We start from the raw sequence: 21809 nt of genomic DNA on the forward strand, positions 1-21809 counted from the left end.
TGCGAGGGGTAAACGTCAGCGCACAGAATAAATACATATCCTGCGTTAGTCTTTTTCCATGAGACACCCCGCCCCTTTATCTTGTGCAAGTTCCTGCTTTCTCCCTTCAGCGACGGATTTTCAGACTTGCTTCTTTCCCCTCTCGGACTCGCGGTTAATGTCTGATAAAACAAGTCAGGTCCCGGGCCGCGCTGTGATTGGCTGACGTCACGGGGGTGTCCCGGCCGGCAGCCAATCACAGCGCGGCCCTGGAATGACGTCACGGGGGTGTCCCGGGCCGGCAGCCAATCGCAGCGCGGCCCGGGACAAAGGGGCGGGGCTTAAAAAAAGCACCAGAAACGCCCCCGAATCGCGTTTTCGAGAGAAAACGCGATTGACAGCCTCTGCCTCCCAATGGCTAGCCTCCATTTATGGAGCTAGCCAATTGGAAACAGAGGCTGTCCTAACCTCACTATTAAAAACAACAGATTTCGATCTGGGAGGGGCTTCGCCCCTCGCCAGGTTACGAAACCTAATAAAGGGCTCTTTCTGGACAAAGAGCTAGCTTTCTGCCATATTTGGTGTAATTCCATTAAGCAGGTCGAGCTGAAGTCGTATCTAAAATCTCTATAGGAATTAACATGTGAAACACACATCTCTCGCCCCCGCTAGACTGATACCCCGAAAATTTCCATGCACAATAAGACACATCAGAGCACCTTTTTTTTGGAAAATTCATCAAACGGAACCAAAGATATAGGCAAGTCAAAAAATGCTTTTTCTATGGAGACTAGGTCCTAACTATAACTACCTACAGGTGACTGCCAGTAGGTGATTGTAAATACACATATATATTCACACAAAAAAACTAAGGTTACAGGGACGTTCTAGTTAGGTTCAGGTCCTGGAGAGAAGATGAAGCATGTACAGGTGTGGGTACGGGGCCTAAAGCCAGTCCCAAGGGGTGAATTATAAAGGAGGACAGATCTGCTGGAGGTGTCCCTTATTGGGGGGCCCTGCTGTTTCTTCAGACCCGAAGTCATACCAAGAAAACCCGGAAGCACACAAAAAATCTGTAGCATTGCCTCTTTGAAGGCTTCAATCTGCAGGGGTGTAACCGATGGCTCTGGAAACTTGTGCGCAATGGGATCATTTGAGCAAACTGGCTCCACGACCAGTGACCCTGAAGGTGAACAACTCAAGTATGATGCCCTCGCACCTTTTCTTTGGATTCAGAGTGGCGATGGGGTCCAGTCCCACTTCCCTTACACCTGGACTTACATTTTGACTTACTGGAGGACTTGGAGTGTGACGCTGAATTGGAGCGGGCCTTATACGAGGCAACACCTTATTTTTGTGTTTGGTTACATACAGTTTCGCGTCCCGGATCGACTGCAGGTACATGAAGGCGCATTTGTCAAACAACTTTGAGTTGTAGCCCAAGTCCAAATTCAGACACACACCTTGTGCGGGTCTGTGAATGAACCTGTAGATTTGAATGGGAACATCATTCCCTAGCACACTAGAATCATTTCTGATATCTATGGGTGACCAAACCTTTTCAACTGTGGCTGCAGCCAGACACCCTAGTAAGGATGATAGTGTCCACTGTTTTATTACCACCTTATTCATGAAAGGTAAAGGAAATTAAAACATATTAACTCCAATAAGTACATATTTAAGCTGCACTTGTCCGTAGCATTGTGTTATTTTTTGCAATGTCTTGTGCTTTTAGAATTTTGTTATTCGTGTTGTGTATATTATTCTAAATGTGTTGTTCTGCTTGGTCATGATATGTTTCAAAAAATCGAATGCTTACGTTTAAATTTGATTAAATCATGAAAGTGTAATAAATACACGAAACGACTTTAGCAGCCCAGGTGTTTTTTTGCATTAATCTTCGTTAGTTAAAGAACACGCACCCCGACGTCTTGTTGTTTGCAATTATTGAAGAGGCCTAGTCCGGGTGTAGTTTAGGGCCAAACCCCTTCTTGTTTAAAATAGTCTTCCTTCTCAAGGCACATGGGGTGCTTACTCTGTTTTCCTGTGAAATCATTTGAGTGACTGATCTTTATTACACGTACTTCTCGTGCTTACACTTACTTCTCTCCACATACCGGTAGGGGCATGGAACTGGTTATTGGGGCCCTTTGGTATGTTCTGAATGTTTGTACCCTGTGTTATTTTCTACAAAATACTATATCGAGTGTCTTTGGTTGTGCTCATCATACCAATAGTGAGGTGTTTCTATTGGAAATATGTATGATTGCTCCTTTGGTGATGGTATAAGTTAATTACCTTTGGAAACAGTTAAACGTAAACCATAGATGTTGAGCAGGCCTGGCCTATTTAGATTTCCTGCTAGTCCTTGCAGCTCTTGCAGCTGTATTTTGATTGTCCTACAACAGTTTACTGTACAGAAGAACCTGCTTAATTTCACCTGTGCATCATATAAAGTGTAACCTCACAGTGCATTAATAGGTATTCAAAAAATATACTGTGTTAAATCTCAGATTCAATGCATACAATTTGCAGATGTGACACATCATATTTATATTATGCATGGTAAGCAATTCAACCCTTTACATTTCAAGTGCTTAAGAGCTTTGGGTCAGACTAGTCCAGTCATCATTAGAGGTGCCACAATCAACCCAGGCGGGATTAAAATGAGTGTACTTCTTTGCCCCTCGCCTTGAGCCCTACTACTAAAGCAGAATCCTATGTACATTATGTCATTCAACGTCACCCCATTTTCATCTTTTAACAGTCTCAAAGTAAAAGGTAAGCCTTACCTGTGCAGGATAGCATCAATACCCTAAGAAAGAAGAATGAGAAGAAAGTGAGCAAACAATCTGTCAATGGCATTCTAAAATGTTCTATCCCTCACTGCAGTGGCAATGTGATGGGAAGAGGCAACATGCTGCACCAGAGTATTATGACACAACAACTAGATCAAGTGGGAGCCTAACACAGACGCTATGGTCTTTTACATTGCTTTCTAATTAGCACCTACATATTGTTTAGTTTTGCTACTATACCAACGAGGACTCAAAGAATAGACTGAGGTCATTTGGTAAAGAATGCTCATTGTGTATAGTTAATGGAGAGATCTAGCAATTGTAGTGCCTTATTGTATAGATGTTCGCCTATAAGGTTATTCTGCTGAAATGTGAAGAGGACTGTTACATTGCAGTATCACTGGTTGTTCTCCAGCTTTAAGCAAAAAAGAAAAGATACTCACCTATTTTAAATCAATGCACTTATGCTCCTACCATTAGCAGATTCTGGACCAGCGCCATCACGTGGGCAGGACTGGAACTGAACGTAGCAATTTCTGGAGTTATGGAAGTGCATGATCCACCCTTGCCCATGTCCTAGCCCCACTCCTTGTGTGTAGGTTGTACCTTTGCTATAACTGACTGGAGCAAGTAGGAAGGTCTGCATTATGAGTAAGGATGGAAAATGGGTATTTAGTAATGAAGAGTCTGCTGGACTAAGAATACAGGTGAGTAACTTGATTTTGCAGCAAAAGAAGAAAAAAAAAAGGTCACCAAGAAGTAGTTTTGAATGTTATATCAAGTGTGGTCATTCACGCATTTGCATCTTATATGGTCGTTGCAATCTAGGCTGAATATTTAACAAGATATATGAGGAACAATTCAAATAAACACATTATACCTTGATAATCTGTTTGGGTCAGTTTTCTGATGAATTACTACATCAATAGTCACTGACATAGAACGTTATGGTTCACGGCAATGAAAGAGAGCCTAGAGGCAGCATACCCCAGAAGTCTTCATCTCAAGCAGTGAAAGGACATGTAATCATCTCACCTGAGATACACTGCAGCAATATTAAGGGCATTAAGTGTAATTTTTGAATGACTGCTTTATTTCTCCTCATGCTAGAATAGTGTCTGCCCTACCCACCTCCTCTTACACATCTCTGAGCACAGGACCTCTGAAGCTACGAGTCACTTTTGATACCCGTCGATAATGGAGGGATGGGATGGAGACTTTATGCAGCCTTGGGAGCTCTGGAGAAAAGACTTGCCATCGCTGGAGCCAGTCAATAAGTGTCAAGTATCTATGCACATTTTGTACAAAACGGTAAGATCTGCTCCCCTAAGGAAAAATCATCTGTTTATATAGAACAGAGCATACTGGACCATGCAAAGGCTGTCTAAACTGAGGAACTGTGTCGTGAAGAAGTGCCACAAATGCGGGATCGAGAAAGCGGATAATGTTCACGTTTCCGGTGTCCCAACATGCAGTTTTTTGGCTAAATAGGGGTAAAGCTGCATCCTACAAAATGTGCGGAGAAATTAAGATAAGCTTATCGTTGGTGGTTTACGGTGTCCCAGAGGAGAGAACGTTTTTAAAGAAACTTGGCGTTAATTGCCAGAAGGGACATATGGAAAAAGTGGGGTTCCCTGGTCTCCCCAAGTTATACAAAGTGGACACAGTCCGTGTTGTATGTCAATAGATTGGATCGATGATGCCTGTCAGCTAGGGAAATGGAAATGTGGCTGTGGGTGGATAAATGTTGGAAAAGGGGAAATATTGCCAGGTGAGAAATGGAGGGTGAGACAGTCCGATTATTACATCTGCCTGCCCACATACTCGGACAACTTGGTTCAAGGTGGACGTGTTGAAGAGGGTCTTAACTCAAGATGAAATCCCAGGATGTATTGGGACAATCAGGTATAAAAGAAACTCACATAAGATGGTAGCACACTACCTGAGGTGATATGACAAAAAGAAACAAGCATTGGCAAAGCCAAAAGGTCTTGCCTATGTGAGATTTGTTCGCTTTGCTAATGATTTTTTAGCTATGGCGCCAAATGCGCACTTGAGGCAAGCCCGTCTGCGCCCGTCCGCGCCTGGCCCGTGCCTAGGGCCAGGAACCCTGGTGGTATTATGTTCTATAAGTATAGTCGTGCCCAGCTTCTTGCTCTTTGGAGCAGTGTCAGCATGTCTCAGAGTTTTCAAGAGGGTCAGGATGCCGACCACTGTTCCCATCCCCTGTCAGACAGCATAATTATGCCTGACCATAGTAACAAGATAGGGATACAGGATGTGAGCGAATCAGTGGAACGGAACAATAAGGAAGTAGGGGATAGAAAGGGAAAGGCTACCAAAGGAGGGGGATTGTGTAAGGATCGACAAGGGACAACTCAATGTAATGTCAAGTGCACTTTACTAAATGTTCGCTCGATGGGAAAGCATAAATATGAAATAGAGGAACTGATTCAGACATCCTCCCCAGATATACTTTTCCTGACAGAAACATAGACGGATAACACTGCTGCTCCCGATTGGAACATTGCGGTCCCTGAGGGATATGCCATCCTGTCGCAGGATAGAGAAAAGGGCTGAGGCGGGGGAATAGCCATCATATACCGAGAGCACATGAAGACACGGATAGAATCCATATCAATGCTGCCGGCAGAAGCATTACGCTTCTCCATAAAATTAAATAATTTTACTTTATTTCAGGGTATCCTTCTTTATCGCCCGCCTGGGGTAAGGCTAGCTTTCACCCAAGCCTTGCAAACATTGTTGGAGTCCTGTACCGACTCTCTGCCTCTCACTATTCTGGGTGATTTTAACTATCACTTAGAGTTGCTAAACAACCCAGAGTCTGCTAAATTGCTAGACATTTTGGAGGCCTTTGGTTTTGGACAACGAGTGACCGGACCGACCCTTAAAGCTGGCCATACCTTAGGCGGCATCTTCACAAACAATCCTGACATTGAGATGGAGGACATAACTACCTTGGCATGGACGGACCATTGGGCTGTACATTTCACTATCAGAACCGCACAGACCATTTGAGAACCCATCACTAAACCTGGCAAAATGAGGGTCCGGGGCTGGAATAAGGTTCAGGGCAGAGATTTTGTGGCGGCCCTGGATGCCGGCCCTGAAGTGCCGTCTCTGGACAATAATGCTGCTGCACTCCAGTTTAAGGAGTGGATTGAGGTGGCGGCCAGGCAGGTAGCCCCATAGAAAGTGCTAACTGTAAGAAGACCTAGGATATCTTCCCCTTGGTATAGCCCCCAGCTTAAAGCTCTAAAAGTGGAATGAAGGAGAGCAGAAAGTCTGTGGAGGCTCAACTATAGTGAGAGCAGGAAAGTAACCTATAATCAAGCACTGCAGTGATATAAGACTGCAATAACTGTGGCTAAAGAGCAATGTTTCACCACCAAAATTAGAGATGCGGCTAACTCTAATAAGGAGCTTTTTAGAGCAGTTAACCTATTGGCAAAACCACAGCGGGAAACCGCTTTTAAGGCACATCAGGAGATATGCAATAACTTGGCCTTATTTTTTCAAAATAAGGTCCAAGTAATACATGATGATCTTTTAAATATGCAGGGATCCGGTGACGCCAATGGATATCCAGAGGAGGATCTGCTGCCTATGCAGTGCAGGTTATCCTGTTTTCCACAAATGACAAATGAGGAGGTGCAGAATTTACTCCTTTCTATAAAATCTGGTTCTCCTAGGGACCCATGCCCCCCTGCTATTATGCATCTAGCTTCTAAGAAGATCTGTGAGAGGCTGACACCTCTCATCAATCAAGTGTTGGAGACTGGATCATATCCTGCACTATGGAAACAAGTGGCTATCAGACCCTTGTTAAAAAAAAACCAACCTTGATCCTCTACTGCTAAAAACTATAGTCCGATTGCGGGACTGCCTATGGTAGCGAAGGTCATTAAAAAATCAATGAACAAGGTGTTGAGTGACTATCTAAATTTTCATAACTTACTAGACCCGACACAACATGGCTTTCGGGCCTGTCACTCTACCGAATCGGCCTTGATCGTTGCATCTGAGGAAATACGGAGGGTTGTCGTTGAGGGGGGCAGGGCGGTCCTTATTCTACTGGACCTATCAGCAGCATTTGACACCGTGAATCACACGGTGTTGGTGCAGCGGCTGAAGGATCTAGGGGTTGAGGATACCGCCCTTGCCCTGCTCTCCTCCTTTTTGGAGAATAGGAAACAAAAATTGGTCTGGGATGGACTGGTATCTAAGAGCTTTTATCTTCCATGTGGGGTTCCACAGGGATCTGCTTTATTTCCCACAATTTTTAATATTTATGTCAACCCTGTAAGTAAGGCTCATCAGAAGGTACGGCTTTGCGTTGGTATCCTACGCGGACAACTCACAGCTTGTTATTTCCATCCGCAAGCAGCCCGAGGTCACAGCCGCAAAATTCCATGCTTGCCTATCTGAAATCATTACCTGGATGAACCACAATTTTCTGAAGATCAATACAGATAAAACGGAGGTGTTGGAATTTGGAGGGGACCTCCTGTATGGATTGATTCATGGTGGCCAACTGAGGCTGGGAAGTGTACAGTTCCTGTCTCTAAGGTTAGGAACCTAGCGGTCATCTTTGATGACAAGCTAAATTTCTCTGCCCAGGTCAATAGACTGACCTCTTCTTGCTTCTTTCTTTTAAAAACACTAAGAAAGATTTTCCCATTTATCTCACGTGCGCTTCGTAAGACAGTAATGGTGAGTCTTTTTCTATCTAAATTAGATTACTGTAATGCCCTTTTTCTGGGCATAGATAAAGCTCAGATGGGAAAGCTCCAATCTCTCCAGAATGCAGCAGCAAGGCTGCTCTTGGGCATACCTAGGGGCTGCTCAACATCGACGGGTATTAAATCACTGCATTGGCTTCCAGTACAGCAGCATGTGGAGTTTAAGGCCTTGTGTTTGGTTCATAAGGCGCTGTATGGAGGTGGTGCAGATGAGATTTCTAAATTATTTACGCCTTATACCCCCACACGCCTTCTAAGATTGACTAATCTAGGTCTGCTTAAGACGTCTAGGGTCAAGCGGGCCAGATGGGGAGGCAGGACACTATCCAATGGGGCAGCCCACCTATGGAATAGATTACCTCTGGACTTGAGATTTCAAGCTAATAGGAAGCTGTTCAGGAAGAACCTGAAGATGCTTCTTTTTGTCACTTAAACTGCCGATGAATCAATCTCTGGACTCCTCACACACATCAGCGCCAAGACGCCACCGCAATCGAGCGCTTTATAAACTCTTATCCTATCCTATGTTGCAAATGACTGAAAGTAATGTAAAAAACCTGCATAGCACAGCCAGCATTGTCCGCGTTCTAGCATTTTGTTCTCAGTAAAGCTGCACTCAAGCTAGCGCTGCTGTATACTATCAATCAATCAAACATTTATAGAGCACGGCAACACACCCATTGGGGTCTCGTGGTGTTTGTGCTACTGCATGGTCGTATCTCAGTCAAACATCCAGGTATTGCATTCTCTCTTGAATTGCTGGAGTGATGGAGCTGTCCTTAGGTGCAGGGGAAGGGAGTTCCATGTCTTGGCTTGCAGGTGCGAGGAGGAACGTCCTTTGCTGCTGGTTTGGCGTATCCAGGGGGTGTCTGTAAGGAAGCAGGAGGCAGGCCGAAGGTGTCCAGTTGGTTGGTGGAAGATCAGTCGTTGTTGAGATATGCTGGCCTTTTTTTGTGTAAGGCTTTGTAGGTATGGGTCAGCATCTTGAACTGGCATCTCTTCTGTATTGGGAGTCAGTGTAGTTTCCTGAAATGAGGTGTGATGTGGGTCATTCTGGGCAGGTCGAGGTTGAATTTTGATGCTGCATTTTGTCTGCAGTCTCTTCAGGAGTCATGCTGCCATTCCTACGTACGTGAGTTTCCGTAGTCCAGCTTGCCAGTGACGAGGGCCAGTGTGAAGGACCTTCTGGTGTTGACAGGGAACAACCTGAAGATCGTGCGTAGTATGCAGAGGGTGTGAAAGCAGGCTGATTAAACTGAGTTGACTGGTTTTTCCATCAAGAGCTAGCTGTCCAGGATGATGCCGAGGCTGCGGGCATGGTCTTTTGGGGCCGGTGGTTGGCCAAGACTTGCTGGCCACCATGCATGGTTCCAGATTGAGGGGTTGTTCTCAAAGATGAGCACTCCCGTCTTGTGTGTGTTTAGTTTCAGACAGTTGTCTCTCATCCATTCGGTGACATCTATCATGCAGGTGCAAAAGTTAGCTCTGGCAGTGGAGGGGGATTCTGTTAGCGAGATGATGAGCTGGGTGTCATCGGGGTATAAGATGATTTTGAGTCTGTGTGATCTATGTGTGCCAGCGGAGTCATGTAGGTGTTAAAGAGCGTGGGGCTGAGTGATGAATCTTGGGGAGCTCCACAGATGATCTTCATGAGCTCTGATGTGAGCGTTGGGAGACAGATTATATGAGTTCCTCCTGGAGAAGAATGATGGTACGCATTTGAGGGTGTGTCCCTGGATCCCGATGTGGTGGAGTCTGTTGATCAGTGTGTGATGAGTGATGAGAGATGGTATTGAAAGCAGCTCACAGGTTCAGGAAGATGAAGGCTGCCATTTTGCCGCAGTCCAGAAAGGCCCTGTTGTAGTCTGTGGCTGCTATCAGGGCTGTCTCAGTGCGGTGGCTGGTACGTAATCCAAATTGGGAGGGGTCCAGGAGGTCGAGGTGCTCCAGGTGGTGGGTGAGTTGCTTGCAGATCGCTTTCTCGACAATCTTAGCTGGAAATGGGAGCAGGGAGATGGGTCGATGGTTCTTAGGCTCAGTAGGTTTAACTGAGAGTTTTTTCAGGAGGAGTCTCACTTCCACATGTTTGCTAAATTCGGGGTAGGAAGCCGATCTGATGGAGGTGGTGAACTGGTCTAGAAAAATTAACACAAGATGAGTCTATGTTAGGCTTAACTCTTTGTCCTTTTATTTGTGCAATCACCAAAGAAAACAAGAAACAGAAGTTCTTCTTTTCTTCTTCAGGGCCTTTGGATCTCTTGTCTACCGGTGCCCTCGACAAAACTATTACATCAGGTAAGTTACTGGTTATTACTTTTAAATGATAAGTGAGTTAAAGTAGTGCTCTCACTATCTCTTTGTTTTCTCTTTCCTTGTTTTAGTGAAGTTAATGGGGGATAATGGTAAAGTAAAGGTTTGTGACTTCGGCAAAGTAAAGAAGGAGAAAACAAAACAAAAACGATCTCTGGAGTTAATTTAGAAATCCTGGCTATATTCTCATTATAGCTACTGTGGTGTGCACCATGCTTCCACTTCTCTCACTCCCCTTTCCTATTCAAGACAGGTTACCTTCACTTCTTTCCCTCTACCCTGTATTCTTCTCAACTGTTTTCTCTCCCACCCACCTACAGACTCTGCTCATGAGCCTCTCACGCACCTGGTTAAGTCACGTACCTCTGGGGACGTGGCTAGGAGCAGGAAATGCCCGGCAAACAGGGTGTGTCCTCTCTTCCCCAGGCATCTTTGGGTTTGTCATCGAGTCCTCCGGGTCCCCAAGGTTTCCTTTCAGGACGTTGAGCGGACGCTTCCTCTCCTCGTCCTACTCTCCGTCTCGAGCTAGGCACTCTCCCCTTAATGGACTGCTTGATTCGATAACTGACACTTCTCCACCTGCTTCCTCCTCTGCGGTCGCCTCGTCTCCTTCTCTTGACGTCCTGGCATTCTGCGGAAGTCCATACCCTTTCCTGGCTGCCCGACTTCCAGTCTCTTACGAGTGGGGCTGAAAAAAAAGACGGTTATCATCGGCTTCGAGAACCTCACCAGCAGCTTTGTGACAGAGGCATTCAGGACCTTTGTGAATTTGTCTCCAATTGTCTTGTTTCCAATGTTGAAGATGTGGTGGGGGGGAGGGGCAGGGGTCTGTGGGTGCTCCTGAGTGTTCGCTAGCATGTTGCAAAGTTCTTGCAAAGGTGTGATGTTGTTCTCGAGGGCAGTGGGATTGGAGAATTCCTTCACGATGGCGATGGGATGAAGAGTTCCTAGCTGCAGTTGGAGCTGGCCTCAATGCGGTCTGCTACAGTGTTCTTTTTGATTAGTTCAGGAGACAATGGTACTGTTTCAGGGCTGGATTGAAGGTTGTGCAGTCTTCAGTTTTCTTGCTGGTGCGCCACTTCCTATCTAGTTGCTGGCTGATGCACCTGGCGGCTTTCAGTTCTTCGGCGAACCAGCTGGCTTTTCGGTATGTCCCTTGGAGTTGGATATTTTGGTGGAGGCAATAGAGTCAACACATTCAGTGATCCAAGGGGAGGTCTGTGCTGCTTGATTAGAGTCAGGTGTTGGGTTTGGGAGGAGGGAGCCGAGAGTGCTGTTCCACTGGTCTTCTGATACCAGTTTATGCGTGTGGAGCTGTGGCGCATGGTGCCTGTGTTGGTGGGACTTGAGGTGGTGGAGAGGATGATATAATTGTCTGTCCAGTTGAGCTGTGTGGCGTGGCTGTATTTGACTCTGTCGCTGGAAGTGAAAATGGGGTTGGGATTGTGTCCTGCAAGTTGGTGGGGTCGATGACCAGCTGCTTGAGGAGGATTTTGATCATGCTCTGCAGAAGGTCGGTTGTGTTGAGGTCGTTAAGGTGGATAACCTAGGGGAATCTAGTGCTCTGAGTCGATGGTCGGGATGGTGTTTCAGAAGCTGGGGCATGGTTCGGGTGGAAAGAGGTTTATAGGTGAGGGTGTCTCAAATAGTGCTCTTTCATCTGTGTGCAAGTGAAAGTTGAGATGTTGCATAATCAGGGTTGGGACATCGGGGAGTTCGTGCATCGGATGGTGTCCTTGTAAATAATGGCAATTCCACCTCTGTGTTTGTTGGTCCTGTCTTGGTGTGTTATTTTGTATCCTTCGGGGGTGGCAGTGGCAATGTCTGGTGCCAAATGTCCATGAAGAAGATGATGTCTGGGGTGAACGATGAGATTGTGGGCCAAATCTCTGTGTCTTCCTAGAGACTGAGCATGGAGGTTGTCTGTAGTGGTTTCGGTCAACGTAGTTGGTGTGGTCATGTTTGCAGTTTCTCTGGTGTTGCCAACTGCTTCGGTGCGGCTGGTGTAGCTACAGTGTCGGCTGCAGAATGGTCCTTTGGTGGTGCGTGGGGAAAGAGCGGCAGCAGTGGTTGTTGAGGTGTTCAGGACTCGGAGGTCAGCGGCGGGGTAGCTGCGCGGGGTGGAAAAGCCAGGGTTACTGGTGGTAGGTGCGGTCCAGGCACAGATGGGCTTGCCTTTGGCGCCGCCGCACAGAGGCCTCCCGAATTAGTCCTTACTGGCCGGGAGGCGAGGGGTGACTGAAGTGGCACAGGAAAAAACAGCGAAGAAAACGGGGAAAAAAAGAAAGTAGTGGAGCTGCTATCTGGACCTCAAAGAAGATTGAGGGCTGCTCACTGAAGCCGGTCAACTACATCCATAAATAGTTATGGGAGGGGCTGGCAAGGAGGTGAGAGGGCAGGGGATAGGGAAGCGGAGCAGTAAAAAACTCCAAAACAAAACAGGCACAACAAAAAGTGGGGAGAAGAATTGAAATAAAAGTGTAATAAATGAGGGCACAGGAACAGCAGTTACAATGCAGAAAAAATATGCCCAACAAATGCGGGCACAAAAACGAAAGAGACTCACAATACGACCACACAGACTAAGTAATAGGGGCAAATTATGAGGTTGCGACAACAAAACAACTCAGAGATGTGGGCACAACAATTCAAGGAGAGAACCGTGGCCCGCGGTGAGCTCGAGGCCGTGGTAGTGTCTCTGAGCTATGAGGAGTAGCAGTGGGGGAGTGGCAATCTGGCCCTCAGAGAATGTGGAGGGTTGCACTATGCTAAACAAACATTGAAAAAGCCAACAGATCTTTTTTTCATTTTTTTTATTGGCCGGACAAGAAGGATACATTATGCAAGATACATAGGAAATATAGGCGCATTATAAATAGCTGATGAATCATAACACAATCATCGCTCATCAAGTATAGCTGACATAGTTCCTGTTAGAGTAACATATAGCCAAGAGAAAGGCTATAGCAAAACAAATAGCATCAATGTAATGACACAATACACCCGCATATGTAAACCAAGGACAAATTACTTATTTGCTTCTGCCATCACTCCGTCCAACGCAGCGGCAGTTGTTTGTTGCAGTCAATTCGCAAGGGGCCCCAAATGTCTTTTGGCCTAGAGGCAACAGGCATTATTTATTTATTTTATTTTGAGAGTTTTATATAGCGCGAACAAGATCCCAGCGGATATCAGAGCGCTATACAAACAGTAAATGTTACTTATACAGAAATTAAAAGCAGATCCAAACAAATGTACAAAGAATAAACAGCATAGTTATCATTAGCATCAATAAGTGACTAGTGGTTGGGAGCGCGAATGCATCTCGTCACAGGGTATCAGCAGACCCTACTCACGTGTATTTGGCCATGAGGATGGATTTAACTTCCTTTTTAAAAGAAGTAGTGGACGGGTTAAGTCTGGTTTCTGGGGGTAAGGCATTCCAAATTCTGGGTGCCATCCCAGAGAAGGATCTGTTATAAGTTTTTTTCTTTTTGAATATTTGTGGTTTCAGTAGTAATTTTTTCGCATTTCTTGAGGATCTGGACCCACCAGAGATCGTCAGTTTCTGTGCCAGGTAGCTGGGTGTCTTTTGGTGTAAGGCTCTGTGCGTCATGCACGCAATTTTCAGTTGAATTCTCGCCTCTAGGGGTAGCCAATTCAGGGATTGAAGGTCCAGGGAGATGTGGGAGCTACGTTTAGATCCAGTTATGAGTCATGCTGCAAGCTGCTCCTGCCAATAGATCTTTCATAGGCGACACCTATTGGCTTTGCCAATGCTTGGTATGGAATGCCATATGGTAGGTTATATGTATTTATATAGTGTTTACAACAGCTGTAGTGCCAATGTTATAGAATGGAGCCCTTGCCAAGATGTTAGTGTGTCCTGATTTAGAAGCTTATAAAAATGTACCATATAAATTAGCTGAATGTAACATAAGCTGTAGGTAGACGGAAAAGTTCAATAAGAGACACCTTTATTACAGTGATACTTTAGAGTATGTGTTACTTAGGGTGCAACGGTTACAAAAGAACGAAAAAAAGCACTCCTGACTATTTAGTAGTAACATATAGCAATAATCAGTATTCAGTGGGTTTCCTAGACCTTTTGGTCCCTGCGCCGCTGCACCTGCTGCACCATTCAAATCATGGCCCTAGTGCGAACATTGCAATTGCACTTGTGACTGCTTGTTTAGCAGTAAAATATAGCAACAATCGGTGTTCAGTGGTTTTCCTAGCGCTTTTGGCCCTTATACCACTGCACCTGCTACACCATTCAAATCAGGACCCTAGCGCTTGAAGGTAATTGCACGTGACTGCTGCTATTTTAGTAGTAAAATATAGCAACAATCAGTGTCAGTGGGTTTCCTAGAGCTGTTGGCCCCTGTGCCACTGCACCTGCTGTACCATTCAAATCATGACCCTAGTGCCTGCAAGGTAACTGCACTTGAGACTGCTTGTTTAGTAGTAAAATGTCGCACTAATCAGTAATTCAAACATTGTATCCATCACCTTGTTTTTGATGCCCTAAAAAAATATACATTTTCAAAACCAATAAGCCGCTTTTTTTTGTTTAGAAAAGCGTTACCAAAGCAAATCGGTCAGGCTTGTAAATCAAAAGGCAAATCACATCTTTCAGCTTTGCTGGTGCTTGCTACTAGAGAATACCCCAATCAGACCTAAGCCTTGTTTTCTAAAAGATATGTTTCTGGAAGAAGGCTGCAGTAGCTTAGGCCGTTGCGGTAATCAGGCTGCATTACTAAGGTCCTCTGGAGTCAGACACAAATGTATTCTGAAGAAAGCTAACAAACATCAGGCACAAATCCTGCAGGGTGCAGTACTTTAAGTCAGAGGTTCCTAACCTAGAGTCCTTGGACCCATGGGTGTCTGCAATGCCTGATCAAGGGGTCTGTACCCATTTACAAAATTAAACAACAGTAGCAGATTAATAAAACAGAGATACATAAAAAAGATAATTTTGAATATGTTCCATAAAGGTGTAGAAATGTGAAATTAGAGGATTAAAAGAAGTTGGTATCCTTAGTTTGCTTTATGCGAGCAGTACACGTACTGATAACAAACATTAGTGTGGAGGATTGGTAGTAATTAAAGCACTGGTATGCACCGACAAAAAGAGAGCATGAGTTAGAAGCAAAACAGACAATGTGATATGCTAATCAAGGATTTTGCTTCATCGTTAAGAAATAAAAACTCTTTTTTTTTTAAAGTTCCATACTTCCTGTTACATTTTAGTTTGTAAAAATTTTATACATTATATTTTGTTTGAGAATTAAATAAAAAGTTTCATGATTTGGGTATTCACTTAATGCATACTTGTTTCTGTATTTTTGTGCGTTGTTTTGAGCTTTCAAATCAAAGAAATTGCTTGGGCTGGAGACTCTGGCTTCTGATAGTGATTTATTAGGGTACCACAGAACTCAAATAGTTGGGTACCAGAGAAGTCAAAAGGTTAAGGCAACCCACCTCCAATCCACAAACAGCACCAAAGAATTATTCAAAATCATCTGCGAATTCTCTTTGCCATATGCCATCGGAAACACCATCCATCCCTCCCAGTCCCTCTGCGACTCTCTCGCTGACTTCTTACACACCAAGATTGCCAACATCTACAAAAACTTTGAGCTCCAACTACCCCAACCGGACCTCCCTGCTCTTTCCACAACCCTCCCACCCCCACCCCCTGACCAAATGGACCCCCTCAACACCCAAACCATAATGTCCATCATGTCTTCCATCCATTCTGGAGGCCCGACGGACCCCTGCCCTCACCATGCCCTCAACCTTGGACACAAAGAAATCAAACGTCTGCTCACCAGAATCATCGACTCAGCGCTTTTCGGAATCACTGAAACACGCCTAAGTACTGGAGAAAGCCATCAACCATCAAGACCCAGATTTATGCAAATAAGTCTTGACCCTGTTCCTCATGGGAACAGTCCAGCCCGAACTGGGAAGCCAGGCCTGTCCTGAACAGGAAATAAGCATCCTGGGACCGGTTTTGGGGTAGCCCCCCTCTTCAGCCAAGCTAGCATGAATTCAGTGGCAAAGTGAGCAAGGGACCCACGTCTCGGCATACCCTGCCAACTTGGGGTGAACAAAGCAAACAAAAGGAGATGATGGACGGAGCGCTGAAACCTTTCAGACACTCACCCGCAGTAGTCCGAAACTGGTCCCAGGATGCTTGTTTCCGGTCTAGGGAAGACATGGCTTGGCACTTCGGGCTGGGCTATTCCCATGAGGCACAGGGTCACGACTGATTAGCATATAGCTGTGTCTGAACTGGGGTGGCGAGATGATGGATTCAACCCAGATCTGTGACTGGGGGTGAGTGTCTGAAAAGTTTCAGGACTCCGTCCATCATCTCCTTGTGTTTCCTCCTGTAATTAGGCTGCAGTATCTTAAGGAATTACTCGAAGTGCCATAGGCGTCCACCGCTACCCATTCAATATCAGGAAAGCAAAGCATTACGAACTGAGCGGATGCCCTTGAATTATTTTTGATAATAATGGCCAAAAGTCGACTGGGCTTTTGATTTCAGCAGGCCACTCCTCCGAGACGATCTCAAAATATATATGTGGTGGCGCAGACAGCGCCAACATATGCAGAATGGTTCAATGACATGGACTGGGCAATGGTGGCTGAAATCTAGAGGAAATATCTGTACGCTGACACCGGAAGATCTTTTATCAGATGATAGCTGAAAAAACATAGTACCAAATGTCTGTGAAATTGTCGACGGCAATTACGAGGAAGTTGGGCATGCATGCAATAGAACTCAGTCATGGTGTAAAACTGGAACCTTTTGTATATATGTAACTCACTGTTTTTGAGATGATATCACCAGTCTTATATTTCATAAAAATGAATTAAAAAAACCAAAAACATATATGTGTATTCACTTTCAAAAGACTATCGATTTTTCTTTTCCTATATTGAATAAGCCTACTCATCTAAATGCACGTTTTTGAAGACGTTATCCTAAAATTCTTAGCTAATACCAGGCACTTGTATGTAGAAACAAACAAGCGGAGAAATGGAGGGAAAGTGCGAGAGCAGAACATAGAAACTGAGGAAGTGAAGAGCAACATCTCCATGTATTGCTATTTGATAAAAGCAACATGCTTCACCAATGTGCAGAAAGAAAAATAATGAACTGGTGTCAGCAATTGAAAGATACAAGTCATTCAACTGAATCACTGCCCCGGGACATAAACGCTAATTCTTTTCAGAATAGGCTTCAGTTCCTTATGTTGTTACTCAAGTTCTCTGAAAAGATTCCTTTAGGAATCCAGAGACTCTTGTAACAGCCTAAGGTGATGCATACTAACATGAAAAATATGTTTCTGATTCCAATCAGTATGCAGTACATCAGATCATCACTAGAGGTCCCTAGAGTCGTATTATATGTGCTTCCTAGAATCAGGCTGCAGTCCTCAAGGTTCTAAAAAACCTAACACTGCCCCTTCAAAATCAGGATATCAGAGAATAATGAATGGAGCTGCTTCTCTAGGATATCTGGTTGAAAGTGGGAAGAAACAGTGGTGGCATTTATTGTGCTTTCGTTTTCAGAGGAGCACATCAGAGGTGTTGTAGCTTCAACATAAATTTATATATTCACTTTTGCATGTCAGTCATTTCTATGCCCTGAACACATGTTCTAGTGTGAGTTTGTGATGCTATTAACCATTAGCATGGATGTAAATGCATTTCTGTACGTTCTGCAAGAAGTCACCCTAGCATACTGAGCTAATTCTTGAGCATTCAAGCAACTTTCTTTCTCTACAACAGGATTTTCTTACTGTGTTATGAAATAAGGATTGATGGAAGCCTGACACCTTTGTTTCTGGCGAGGGGAGACAGGAGCCTACAACTAATAGCAAAGCCCGCGCAGGACTGTGTCATTCTGTGCCCGGAGACGCTTTTTAAACAGCACGGGTCTCCCACAGTAAGGTGAAGCCCGGTACCTTTGTTTCTAGTGAGGGGATGCAAGAGCATCCAACCCCCTGCAACGCCCGCGCATGACCTTGTCATTCCACGCCCGGGGGCTCTTTTTAAACAGCGCGGGTCTCCCACAGCGGGGCGTGCCCGGGCAAAGCCTGGACCAAGGACGGGCCTGTCCCCGCCCTGGGGAGCCCAAAGGGCAGCCCCCTCTAATGTTTGCGATTCCAGCTGGCCAGGTGCCCCGTCTGCAGATGGAGAAACCAAAGTCTGTCACAACCACGCTTGGAGGTGAGCCCACCAACACCCTAGATTCCTTTTTAGGTCTTGGCTAGCGTTGTAGCGCGCATGCGCTACTCGCTCTACAAGGCCTATAGTAATCGATACGATTTCAGAAGTGGAGTTAAAGCCCCGCCCATGATTTTCATTGGCTGGCATCATCATTCATGTTAAACGCTGGCTCTTGATTGTAAATGAGGCTTCTTTGTTACTGCCCTATCTCCTTCTGCGACGGCCCATCTGGACTCGATCATTTACTTGCGGCGTTACACGGTCCCCTTTATTAGCCAGTAGGCACTATGTTTTTCCATTCTGCTTTGGCAATGGCGACAGCTTGTTTTATAAAGCTCATACGCCAGCTGCCCAACTTTATTATCACGCGCCGCCAAAATGCAGCGCTTTATATAAGCATCACAGGCAGGAAGCTTGCACCACCCCTGGGGCATGGACAGATAGCGCGCGGCCGCCTAACTCAATGCTTGTGACTGTACGGCATCCGTTGTGAGCTCCGCACTGAGCGACGTATGTTTACTGTATTTGTTTAGTTATATAAATTATTTATTTTTGTCTTCCCCACAGCATTCTTTCAAGTCCTGTAATTACGCACATAGCGTTGATGCACACATCAATGGATCCGTTGCTGGCAAGTCATTCCTCTGTTGTATAGCATTTTAGGATCCTAGTGTAATTTCCCCGATTCATGCCCTTATATAGGTATAAAGTACTGTATCCTTATATAGACATAGAAATCATAACCATATTAAGACATAGCTCATGCAGTCCTAATGGCTACTTCCACTAGTTCCGAAAATTTACAACGATTTCTTGGAAAAACCTGCCTTCAGCAGTCAGGGACTTCCCCCTGCTTCAATATTGATTTGTCCAAGAACTCATGAAGTTTTCAAAGAACTGAGGCCCTTTGATGACGTTATTATGTCCAACCTTACGTCAAACTCAGCACCTTCAAGGTATAAATATTCCCACACTTGCCCAAGCAAACACACAGTGGTTTGGAGCAGTTCTACCCGACGCATCTCGCTGCAGCAAGTGCCGAAGGAAGCCGACCCTCCAGCAGACTCACTGAGAGAGACGCTGTATTTTCTTCTGCCGAGAAATCCAGCTCCAGTGTTTCCATGCTACCTTTGCGGGTTTTTTGGGAAATCGGGTCCTGAGAGAGAGATACCAGACCTCCTTCATTCTAAAACTAAGGTACGGAGTTGATTAGACCCTTAGAGAATTCTTGGATAGATTCTTGGCAAAGAATACTGAAAATAAGCTACACCTCACTTACTTCTTCCCTTGCACTAGACCTAGGTTAGGTACACTGGGGTAGGCGTATTTTGGAAGCACCAGTTGAGTACTTTTTTAGTCTTTATCTATTAATGTATGTATTCTATGTATATTATGGCTTAGAAACCATATCATGCTTTTACAGTATTATTTTATAATACTCTTCGTACTCTATGCATTGTACTTTGCAACCAGTATTACGATTGTAGCAGTTCATTTCTTCTGCATGAGAAAGAAGACTGTTCAATAAATAATTTTATTGAAAACGCCCATCTCTCTATTTCTCTGCACCTCTGGTGAAACGAAGCATGCACGATTGACTGAGTAAAATAACTATCTATTGTTTCCACTACTCTAGAGATACATTTCTTATTCTTGGGAAACAAAGTTGTCATGTTTATGCGGTTATCAGAAACTAATCCCTTCTTGTGTATTCGAGAAAGTTTCTAGTGATCTCTGAGCTAGCTGGCACTCACAATTAAGTCTAATATATTCGATAGAGACCTAGTAGACTTACAGGTAGATTCATTAAACATTTTTGCGAATGTAAACGGTGCGAATTGCAAAATTCGGCCGTTTGCGCCCGCAAAAATGGCATTTGGAATTCATCAATGGGTCATGAACTCGCAATTTGAAAAATCGCAAATAATTGCGATTTCTCAAATTGCGATCGCATTTAAGGAATCTCAATAAGAGATTCCTTAAATGCTATTCATGAACCTTTGAAAAATTGCAAATTCGCTATTTTTTACCGCTATTTACCGCGAAGTCTGACTTTGTGGTAAATAGCGAAAACTTAGAAAAATGCAGTTTAGTGCATTTTTCTAAGTTGTTTGTTACACAGACACACATGTCCATTGGACATGTGTGTGCGCAACATCAGTCTACATTGACCTTTCAGGGCTGCTACAGGGTGTCCTTTGGACACCACTGGCAGCCTTGAAATCGCAAATAAGGAATGACTCCCCATTCATTCCTATTAGGCCCATATGAATGAATGGGGAGTCATTCCTTATTTGCGATTAGCAATTTTCTAATCGCAAATAAGGAAGCTGTAGAAATCGCAAATAAAATTGGGATTTCTACATGAATCCCGTTTTGCAAATCCTTAATAGCGATTCCTTAATAATCGCTATTAAGGACTCGCAAAATGGGACAATGATGAATCTGGGGGTTAAGTCCTACGTCAGATCTATAGGATATGTTATTCCAATGCGCAGAGCCTATTGGGAATATAGGAACTACACTACATGGTACAGATCTTGCTGTTTGTTTCCCTCCTGAGGCGGAAAGCCGGGCGGTGTGCTGTGTGCCTTGCTACTTTGTGTATGTGACTTCTCAGCGGTGCCACTGTTTTTAATTCGGCGCTTTTAAACTTCACTCTAAAACTCACCTTGCACTTTGTTGAAAGCTCGGCATTTTTAACTTCTGTCCCCCGCTTTCGGGTGGAGCTCAGCCGAGTCAGGTGCTGGACCCACGGACCCGGGCGGTCGAACTCCCCCTGGCAGCCTTGTCATCATACGTCCTCACCCGGGAACTTACTCGAAGCTTTTAAGTGCATTTTTCTAAGTTGTTTGTTACACACACACACATGTCCTTTGGACATGTGTGTGCGCAACATCAGTCTACATTGACCTTTCAGGGGTGCTACAGGGTGTCCTTTGGACACCACTGGCAGCCTTGAAATCGCTCAGAATTTCAAGGACAAACCTATCACACCAACAGAAATTATTAAGTAAGCTTATATAGTTATCTCCAAATTCAACATAAAGGCACAATGTGACAAAAAATAGAATTCATTTAATTTCAAAGTCTTTTCCCTCAGTCCAGCCAACACGTGTTTCGTCGTCTGGGCGGATACCCACGACTTCCTCAGGGCTGGGAAAAAAATACAATACGAAAATATATTGGAGTTGCGAGATACACTATCTCGTATGTAAACAGTTTCAATTAGTCATTCTATTTAAGCGCAAATCCATGCTGTGAAGTTACAACATTCCTTTAGGTAACGTCATATGATGTCCATACATGCATATGGAGGGGTACAGGAGGTGGGATTGGAAGTGCCACTCCCCTAGGTAGATCAATGTAACATTTCAACGTCTAGTACAGTAGCGGATTACCTCACAGTTCGTGATGGTGATTATCAAATATCTCGTGCAGGTATGATTATACTGCTATCATATGTGCTCACCCCAGTATTCCTTAAACCAATGGGTGAATATTGATGTGCCTTGTTGTGCCGGATTCGTGCAACCTAAATGCCAAACGTCCCAATCAAAGGGGTTCTGCTCTATTTATTTGATGCTGAGTAAGTATATACTCAGGCTTACCTAATAACGATTCGTAAGCGACCTGTGTGCCTGAATAAATCAAATTAAACAAGGTATTAACTCTCTAGATATTTTCCCCATTCAAAGCTTCACACTGT

General features: G+C 44.6%; 1 protein-coding gene across 3 annotated transcripts in view; it reads right to left on the minus strand.

Moving 5' to 3' along the window:
* LOC144756179 (E3 ubiquitin-protein ligase TRIM17-like) overlaps nucleotides 1–21809 on the minus strand; it is a 401785-nt gene that overhangs the window by 80456 nt on the left and 299520 nt on the right. For all 3 annotated transcript variants that reach the window (XM_078645769.1, XM_078645768.1, XM_078645767.1), the window contains one exon: nucleotides 2772–2794. In XM_078645769.1, coding sequence (XP_078501895.1) covers nucleotides 2772–2794 — 23 coding nt within the window. The remainder of the gene's footprint in view (nucleotides 1–2771; nucleotides 2795–21809) is intronic.

The sequence above is a fragment of the Lissotriton helveticus genome, chromosome 5_1, assembly GCF_964261635.1.
Source record: "Lissotriton helveticus chromosome 5_1, aLisHel1.1, whole genome shotgun sequence".
NCBI lineage: Eukaryota > Metazoa > Chordata > Amphibia > Caudata > Salamandridae > Lissotriton > Lissotriton helveticus.